The sequence below is a fragment of the Scomber scombrus genome, chromosome 17 (assembly GCF_963691925.1).
Source record: "Scomber scombrus chromosome 17, fScoSco1.1, whole genome shotgun sequence".
Taxonomy (NCBI): Eukaryota; Metazoa; Chordata; class Actinopteri; order Scombriformes; family Scombridae; genus Scomber; species Scomber scombrus.
Genome location: NC_084986.1, coordinates 19,267,765 through 19,277,705, shown reverse-complemented (window position 1 = coordinate 19,277,705; position 9,941 = coordinate 19,267,765). Strand labels below are relative to the sequence as shown.

Genomic DNA, 9,941 nt, shown 5'->3' with positions numbered 1-9,941 from the left:
GTTACATATTCATTTTGTGCAAAAATGTATTTAAAAGTTTGTCTGAAGCTTATATGAGGCTTCAGCATTCTGAGTTAGTCATATCAAGTGGATATCTGCCAGATTTACAGTCTGTCTAGCATCAAATTCCCTCTTTGTGTTTCCTCTGACAGTATTTTGCTACTGAGCTGGAGTGGAAGTATGGTAACAAAAACAGGAACTTTGGAACTAAAAAGACTGTCATGTTGAAAGATGTCTACTTGATTTGACTCATTTGGACAGCTGAAGCTTCATATTAACATCAAATAAACTGTTAAGTACATTTTTGCACGGAAGGGGGACTGTGGATTTTTGGCCCCCATCATTTAAGTTCATTATGAAGGGATTTTCTAATTGTCAGTATGAGTAGGGGGAATGACTACAGCAAGAACAACCTGTTTCAGTGTTTCATTTGGGCACTTGACTGTTTTGATACCATGTGTCCCAGCTGATTGCTTACATCTTAAATAGGGCCCATCTCTTGGTGGTTTGTAGAAGTTGTAAACTCAAACAACTTGGGGGGTGTAAATAGAGTCAGGACGCAATTATTGTGTAAGGGCCCCCAGGCAACCAGTAACCTCCTGTTTGTAACTGTTCTATTGCCCCTAATGGAGACCCTGATATATATGTAGATTATTTAATGTAGGAATAATCACATCATCAGCCCATGTAGCGCTATCAATGTATTTAACGCTATTTATTATATAATGTAAGTATGGATTTAAGAGATTGGTTACCATGGAGATTTTGTTGCACTAGCTCGCCCTGACAGCAACTGTGCCGTGAGGGCTGCATCTGACACGGGCGTGACGTCACTTTAGGCGGGTTTTTTTCACAGAAAGTGCTAGAAGAAACGAAGCGCACCCTTCCAGTTTGAAATATCCCTCCATCAGATTAATAAGACCCACACTCTTTGCTAATTTATCATGAGATAAACGCTGTATTTGGGATTCTGATTTAGCTATATTCCTTAAATTGATGCAGAAATGTCTATCCCGACATTATCTGGTGGTAACAATACAGCCTAGTCCCGTCAACAAAAAAGGTCTGTGAATAAAACTATCCTGATCCTAACCTGCCACAAGGTGGTAGCAATGAGGCGCTGGCCACAGATTGACTTCACTATTATTGCAGTATTTTTCAAGGTACAAGGTGTACCACCTGCTGTATTGGTGCAATATTTTTGAAGAGCCTTGGCAAATTACCCTTGTCGTGTACAGTATACATGAAACACATTTATATTGTATTTCTTCTCAGCCCCGATGGCTGCACATTACCGTGGGTTTACATTAACATTTTACTCCAACCATTATTATTCCTACCCACAAGTCCTTAAAACGTATCCAATTCCTTTTTTATATCAATAATGATATTAATTTTACTGCCTCTTTGTGCACTAATATCACTTTGGTTTTTAGCGAGTATTCTGTCTGTTATCAGTTTTCTTAAATAACATCAGCTGTTTTACTCACAGACTAGTTTTAGTGGTGGATGGTGCATCGCGGATGGATACAACTGCACACTGAAACGCATGTGTATAAAATTCCGGTCTATTAAGAGGAAGTCCCTTTCCATTTCCCTGCGTCAGAGAGCATAGGGGACACATATCTGGTTGCATTTGATTCAAGAAAGTCAACGGAATAAACAAGGTATGTACACACACATTTTGCTTTCCAATAGAAGACATTATGGTTTGTTAATATTTTTGAATGTTTTTTTGCTAAGCCATCCCTGGACTAGTCCGTGGATGTATCCACGATGAGAGCTCATGAGTCACGACGACAACCTTAGCATCAGTGCTGCATGCTGGGTGAAATCTGGCATAATGGCTTTATTTCTCCGGTCGGTCTTATTCATCTGTTACATAATAATTAATCTTTTGTACGGCGAAGGGTCTTTTGTGTGTTTTGGCAGCCTGTTTGAATGGTGTAGAGCAGGGTAGCAAAATGCGGCACTGCAGAGATGTGAGGCCGGGCTCGGGTTGCACAAAGGCAGGTGTGGTGACGATGACCAGGCTGTTTATATAGCTAAACACCCCATTTAAAGAGCACAAATCACATATGTGTACTCATATTTATAAAGCCACAACGTGCCCCTTACCTCTTATAATAAAAATAGTCTTTATTTTAAAGGTATCGAGCCAACGTTTTTATCAAACGCGTCGTGATTTCTCGTGCAGTCACCGTAAGCCTTTAACGGTCATCCAGCCGTTACGTAACGACGCACACAACGTTTGTGTTAATATAAAATACATTGAGCTGTGACTCTCTGTAGGGGTAAATGTCAGGTCATTGTTTTGGCTTGTTATTTTACCTACGTATTTATATTAGCGTGAAATCGGCCGTCAAATTTACCAATAAACCTTTTTAACGATTACATTTAGTGTGTTTTTAATCACGAGTTATCACAAATAACTCCTTTCTATCCCTTATTTTTGTCCGGTGCCGTCCGTCCTTCAGCACGTGTTTGCGGAGGCCATTGTCTGTCTGTATTGTCGGTCCGACGCCATGTTGGTTAACAGCTACTTCCGCCGATCTGTAGTAACACGATGGCAGCTATCCAATATTGAAATGGGCTTGTGGGCATAATCAAATTTATAGTATCGTTTATTGACAATTGAAACTGATGAGATTAGAGTTTAGGAGTAGAGTGCTACACACCCTAACAAATATCTATTTTAGCCTCAAATATGGTGATCTCTATCAGTTTATCATCACTTGAACATAATCAGTTTTCTTGTATATGCTTTAAAATAATACAGACATTACATGATTTGATTTTCTTCTGTGCAGATGCCTGAAGAAATGCACCAAGAGGAGGAGGCTGAGACCTTTGCCTTCCAGGCAGAGATTGCTCAGCTGATGTCCCTGATTATCAACACCTTCTATTCCAACAAGGAGATCTTCCTCAGGGAGTTGATCTCCAATGCCTCTGATGTAAGTCTGCAAGGTCTTGTTGTTAAGCACATGATGGTATGTCGAGTCACCCCATTATTTTTTATATATAGCATTGTTGAATTGTGCTTAATATTTTTACAGGCGCTGGACAAAATCCGCTATGAAAGCCTGACTGAGCCTACCAAGATGGACAGCGGCAAAGATCTGAAAATTGAAATCATCCCCAACAAAGATGACCGCACCCTGACCCTTATCGACACTGGAATCGGCATGACCAAAGCCGACCTGATCAACAACCTGGGTACCATCGCCAAGTCTGGCACCAAGGCCTTCATGGAGGCTTTGCAGGTACGATATGGTTACATGATCTAGTATGCAGCATGTGTAAAATAAGGGTAGGCTGTATATTACAAGACAGGAAATGGTTGCATGAATCAGACTGATAATGGATTTGCTATCAAAATGACAAGAATCATTGTTTTTGCTTTGGCTGCCATATATTGAAGTTTATAATTGTGTTCCTTCTAGGCTGGAGCTGACATCTCCATGATTGGTCAGTTTGGTGTGGGTTTCTACTCTGCCTATCTGGTTGCCGAGAAGGTGGTTGTCATCACCAAACACAATGATGATGAGCAGTATGCCTGGGAGTCCTCTGCCGGTGGCTCCTTCACAGTCAAGGTCGACACCGGTAAGCGTCTTTGTATCATTTATAATGAAGCAGTTGAGATGGAAACATTTCTTAAAAAGGTTCTTTAGAAATTGTCAATGCTGTTTACTCTGGACTTTGATATGCTAGTGCCATTCACCCAGTGTGCCAGTCAATACTGCTGTACCAGTAAATGCCTGCTTCATCCCCTAACATGGCAGCTTGTTAGAACAAAATGTGCTCACTGTTGTGCAACTGCGTTCACAGGAGAGCCCATCGGACGTGGAACTAAGATCATCCTGCACCTGAAGGATGACCAGACGGAATACGTCGAGGAGAAGAGGGTCAAGGAAATCGTCAAGAAGCACTCTCAGTTCATTGGCTATCCCATCACCCTCTTTGTAAGTATTGAATTTCACTCAGTGGAGTTCTTCATTCATTCTGCATTGTGTTGTATTGTAAAGCCCTTTGTAACTCAACTTTATTTTGAAAGGTATCTAAGTTATTGTTTTGGCTAATTAAAACTAAGTGAAGTTAAAATTGGGTCACTTTCTAATGCGTAGGTGGAGAAGGAGCGTGATAAGGAGATCAGCGATGATGAGGCAGAGGAGGAAAAGGCAGAGAAAGATGAGAAGGATGAGAAAGATGAGAAAGAGGAGGCTGAGGACAAGCCAAAGATCGAAGATGTAGGCTCAGATGACGAGGAGGACTCCAAAGACAAGGACAAGAAGAAGAAAAAGAAGATCAAGGAGAAGTACATCGACCAGGAGGAGCTGAACAAGACCAAGCCCATCTGGACCAGAAACCCCGACGACATCACAAACGAGGAGTACGGCGAGTTCTACAAGAGTCTGACCAATGACTGGGAGGATCATCTTGCTGTCAAGGTACGCTTTGCGATTCAAATTGTGTATGTATGCTTCAGCCAGCAGCTTGGATAAAATGGGCACAAGTAAAATGTGAATTCTCCTCCTCACAGCATTTCTCAGTGGAGGGCCAGCTTGAGTTCCGGGCCTTGCTCTTTATTCCTCGTCGTGCACCTTTTGACCTCTTTGAGAACAAGAAAAAGAAGAACAACATCAAGCTGTACGTCAGGAGAGTCTTCATCATGGACAACTGTGAAGAACTCATCCCAGAGTACCTCAGTGAGTAGACTTATTACAAAATATACAAAAGCATCTATCTTCTAAAAACGAAGCTTTTTTATTTTTATATATATAAATTAAATGTTCCAATAACCCATTTTTGTGTTCATCTCCAGACTTTGTTCGGGGAGTCGTGGACTCTGAGGATCTGCCCCTCAACATCTCCAGAGAAATGCTGCAGCAGAGCAAGATCCTGAAGGTCATCCGCAAGAACATCGTCAAGAAGTGTCTGGAGCTCTTTGCCGAACTGGCTGAGGACAAGGAAAACTACAAGAAGTTCTATGAAGGGTTCTCCAAGAATATCAAGGTAATTGATAGAAATGTGCAATTTTGGATCTTTTTATTTTTTTTTAAGATACTTTTTTTTAATCAAAGCTCCTTTTCCTTATTGCACTCCTTGCATCTTCAGTGCCGCTCCATGGATTCATAAGGTTTATTCTTTAATGTAATGGTTGGTGTTCCCTCTTGCTTTTTAAGGCGGTGTAGTCATAGTTTTAGTTGTAAGCCAGACATTTTAAAATGCACTACATAGCTGTACTGTATGGTTAACAATTAAAATATGCTCATGTATTAAGTGTTCATCTATTGTTTACAACACTAGTTGCAGTGCTTATGTGCTGTAGATTAGCCACTTAGTGCAATAGTCTTTTGAGTATTGCTTTATGATATTTCTTCTGGGAATGAAATGTTCAATATCAGTTACTTTGTACTCACACTATCAGAATTATATTTCATTTAAGTTTCAACACTTTATGGTATCAGGAAGATGGTTATCTTGGGGTGGATATGAACTATTCACTTGGAAGAGTTTTATAATTGCAACATTAAGAGTTAAACTATTTAATGAGGCAAGCCCATATTTAGCTGGGAAATTGGTCTTGCTTTGGGATCCAGGCTTCTGGTGTAAGGGTGGTTTTGCAGAGTATGTAATCATTGCTCATTATCGTCTGTAGCTGGGCATCCATGAGGACTCTCAAAACCGCAAGAAGCTGTCTGAGTTGCTGCGTTACCACAGCTCCCAGTCTGGAGATGAGACCACCTCCCTCACAGAGTACCTCACCCGCATGAAGGAAAACCAGAAGTCCATCTACTACATTACTGGTGAGTCAGTCTCCTAAATGTGATGACTTTGCGATCACCCTCAATCCTAACATTGTTGATGAATTGTGTATGCATCAACACTGTTAACAGAGTGAACTGCATTAAACCTGCATGTATTGCACTAACCACAAATAATTATCTTTAGGTGAGAGCAAAGACCAGGTGGCCAACTCCGCCTTCGTCGAGCGCGTCCGCAAGCGTGGCTTCGAGGTCCTGTACATGACAGAGCCCATCGACGAGTACTGTGTCCAACAGTTGAAGGAGTTTGATGGCAAGAGCCTGGTCTCTGTCACTAAGGAGGGCCTGGAGCTCCCAGAGGATGAGGAGGAGAAGAAAAAGATGGAGGAGGACAAGGCAAAGTTTGAGAACCTCTGCAAGCTCATGAAGGAGATTCTGGACAAAAAAGTGGAAAAGGTCAGTGATCTTAATGGTTCTGATTTTCTGTTAACCTCAAACTTCTCTTCATACTCCAGGATTTATTCTTAAAGTCACAACTTGAGTTGACAGTGTTTTGTTTGGTAACAGGTGCCTAGTTGGTCCTAACTTGTATTCTGGTGAGTTCATGCAGCCCCCGTAGGTGTCCTGTTTATCAAGTGTGCCCTGAATGACTTCTTGTTTGCAAACTGTTTTGACTAGTCCAGATTGTGTGGAGATGTTGCAAGTCCAGAATATTGGAAACCTAACTCATGATTGATTTTTAATATTATTCTAACAGATGCCTGGGTTTCAATTTGAACAATTGGTTTGACAAAATGTGAAGATTAAAATAGGAAACATAGTTAACGGCCTGACCTGTGTGTGCTAATATAAAAGGTCTTCATATATATTAAAGGTGTGGTGGAATTGACAAACCTATGAGCCAATACATGGCTTGAACATGCGTGTGTGTGAGCATTATTCCTAACATGACTGTTTTGCATGCTTTATTAACTTGGAGTTACCCCTCTTGGGTTTTAAAATGGATCAACCTGCTGTTCAAACACTGGATGTTTTTAAAGTTGATTTATTTACTTTTTCCTCCAGGTGACAGTGTCCAACAGACTGGTGTCATCACCCTGCTGTATTGTGACAAGCACTTACGGTTGGACGGCCAACATGGAGAGAATCATGAAGGCCCAGGCACTCAGGGACAACTCCACCATGGGCTACATGATGGCCAAGAAGCACCTGGAGATCAACCCTGACCACCCCATTGTGGAAACCCTCAGGCAGAAGGCTGAAGCTGACAAAAACGACAAGGCTGTCAAGGACCTTGTCATCCTGCTGTTTGAGACCGCCCTGCTGTCCTCAGGCTTCTCCCTGGACGACCCACAGACCCACTCCAACCGCATCTACAGAATGATCAAACTCGGACTGGGTAAGGACATTAGTCAAAATTGTCGATCAATATTAGTAGTTTTGGCATTCCTGTTACCTGAATGGATCACTAACAAACTCTTTGTTTCTTAGGTATCGATGATGATGATGTCCCCACAGAGGAGGCCACCTCCACATCCGTCCCAGATGAGATTCCCCCACTAGAAGGCGATGGTGAAGATGATGCTTCACGCATGGAGGAAGTCGATTAAACCAACCCCCAGATTTCTAACACTTTAGCCTCACTTTTCAATTGTTCATCCTTTAAAACTGCAGTAACTGCAAAACAAATAGTCATTCATGTTGTGTGGTGCACCAGTGTTGCTCTTGTGTCTAGAGCATTACTCTGCAAGACCCTTTTAAGAAAAGCAGTTTTGGTTTTTGCTGTATAAGTTCATGGTGGCAGCACATTTGTTTTAACGAGTACCCTGTTGCACTGAGTTTTAAATGTTGGAGTGGTAAATGTGTGAACATGGGAATGGTACATTCCATTATCAGATCAGGTCTGGTGAGGGTTCGGGTGGGTTCTGCTCATGTGCAACACTGCACGCTGCATGGAGAGAGGACTGTATGATTCCTTTGCCTGAGTCCAGGCTTGTCTGTATTCCAAGTCTTGTTTTGCAAAAAATTAAAGATGTAATACCTTACGGTTGTTCTGTTGCATCTATGGCTTATTACAGGTAGAACTTTTACTACTACAAGGTGTTAGCAGACTTATCTATTCTGCAGGATTTACATGGTCTTGAAATTCAGCCATTGTACTGGCTGAGACTGTTCTCTCAGGTCACCACTAGGTGGAGACATGCTACTTAAAACTTGACGTGGGACCAGACTGTTAAGGGAGCATTTCCCAGTTATTTGCGTGTCAGAAGGATTTAAAATGACTCCAATTCATACTAATCAACGCAAAACAGGTTTTTGTGTTAACACTCAAAGTGAAAACACTGTATACCATGACTTTTCTATAACCTATACAATGGGGATGTAATTAGATTGCAGTAGTCAGATTTTGGCTGCAACAGATTTCATTATCAGTTTCGTGGATTATTTTCTCAATTTTAGCTGTTTGGTCCATACAAATGTGAATTGTCTTTTTTGGTACACAACCCAAAGATATTTAGTTTACCATAATAGAAGACTAAACAAAGTAATGACATTTGAGAAGCTGGAACTGGATATTTTGGACTTATTTTCTCCTTTTTAAAATTACCAACATTGTCAGAAGCAGTCAACTAATTTGCTGTTGAGCTATTTGACTAATTGTCACAGCTCAGTGACAATTAGTCAATAGTACTAATATTAATTTGGCCTCAAAATGTGTATAAGTTAGGAAGGAACACATTTTATCACAATACCTCCCAAGTCAAATCAAGTGTTTTTGGTTTAAGTAACAAGATAGTTGATGCGACAAACACCAAAATCAAAAATGAAAGAAATGGATAACATTAGAAATTTGGGGTTGTGCATATGTTTAAATGTTGATACACAAATTATCTGTTATCAGGGATTTTGAACTTCCACAAAATGTTTAGTGTTTACTAGAAATGTGTGACTAAAGCAAAAGGTCACAGTAAAGTAGATAACAAGTATCTAAGAAAGGAAAGATTTGGCCGCTAAATTGATGTCTGAACAACATGACATTAAAACACGTAGAACTACATTGTAAAATACTCATAAGTTTATTGAAAGTATGAGGCATCATCAGCAGAACTATTTGAGGGAAATGTATATTGCCGTTTTCCTGGAAGTCATGTGTTTTGCTGAGCTTTGAGGGGGTGGCAGCAGATTGCTTGCTCTCATCAGTAAAACAGTGATGTGTGTGGGTGTGTGTCCCTCCTGAGTACACTTGTGCACACACACTTGCTGCAGTCAAAGTGATAGTGGGGAACTTTGTCTGTGTCATACAGAAACATGGTGCAGGTGAGACTGTTGTTTTGGCAAGTTTAAACACCTTCACTTGACCACCTTCTTCATTTACTGCATCAGAAAATCTTTTGCATTACAAAACAGAACAGAACTGAACAATAATATCTTGGTAAGTGTTCACTACTTTATGGAAATTAATGTAAAATAATGCATGCAGATGTACTTTGCATAAGGGTTAGACTACAGCACTTGTTTCCTACTGTACAGAAGTCTAAGAATCCAATATAAGAAAACCATATGCACAGTTATAGTAAATATGCAGACATCCATATGTGATTGTTGGATATCTCATTCCAAAATCAAAGGCATTCATCTGCTGCTGTAACAGACTTCACTCTTTTTTTCAGGCTTTCCACTCAGCTGCATAATGTCAGGGTAAGCCTTTTTCTTAGAAGATATTTTAACATCCCACAATAGGAAAAGTATATATAAGAAATTAATATTAATAATGTTTGAATTCCATTTAGCTGCTAAAAAGGAAGAAAAAAATTAGACAGGAAGCGTGGCTTTAAAGGCTGTCAGGCTCTGTAGTAATATCTGTGTTTTTCAGCTGGTGGAAATTTCCTACTTAAGTTCATCAAGAGTTGGCACAGGTTCCCTTCATAAAGTTGAAAGTTCAACTGTGTGACCTGACCTTTTTTTTTTTTATTTAAATACAAGTCTTCCGGTGGAAACATTTGACTCTCTTGTGTTAAATCTGCTCTCAACCCACAAATTCTGAGAGCATTAATTTGTGTGTGTGGGAGGAAGGGGTTCCTGGTGTTTCAGTGGGCTGTGGTGTGTTACATTTGCTTACAGTGTCACACTTTTCGTGATCTTTGCAGTCTGTCATGTCTTGCTCCACTGCATGCT

General features: G+C 40.5%; 1 protein-coding gene across 1 annotated transcript; it reads left to right on the top strand.

Annotated features, from left to right (window-relative positions):
- The first annotated feature begins 1,563 nt into the window (after positions 1-1,563).
- Positions 1,564-7,810, top strand: hsp90ab1 (heat shock protein 90, alpha (cytosolic), class B member 1). Its single transcript, XM_062436743.1, has 12 exons — positions 1,564-1,667; positions 2,811-2,954; positions 3,057-3,263; positions 3,444-3,603; positions 3,829-3,962; positions 4,125-4,448; positions 4,541-4,706; positions 4,823-5,013; positions 5,660-5,807; positions 5,953-6,221; positions 6,831-7,164; positions 7,257-7,810. The coding sequence occupies exons 2-12, from the start codon at positions 2,811-2,813 to the stop codon at positions 7,373-7,375; spliced, it is 2,196 nt and encodes a 731-aa protein (XP_062292727.1). The 5' UTR covers positions 1,564-1,667; the 3' UTR covers positions 7,376-7,810.
- The last annotated feature ends 2,131 nt before the right edge of the window (positions 7,811-9,941 follow it).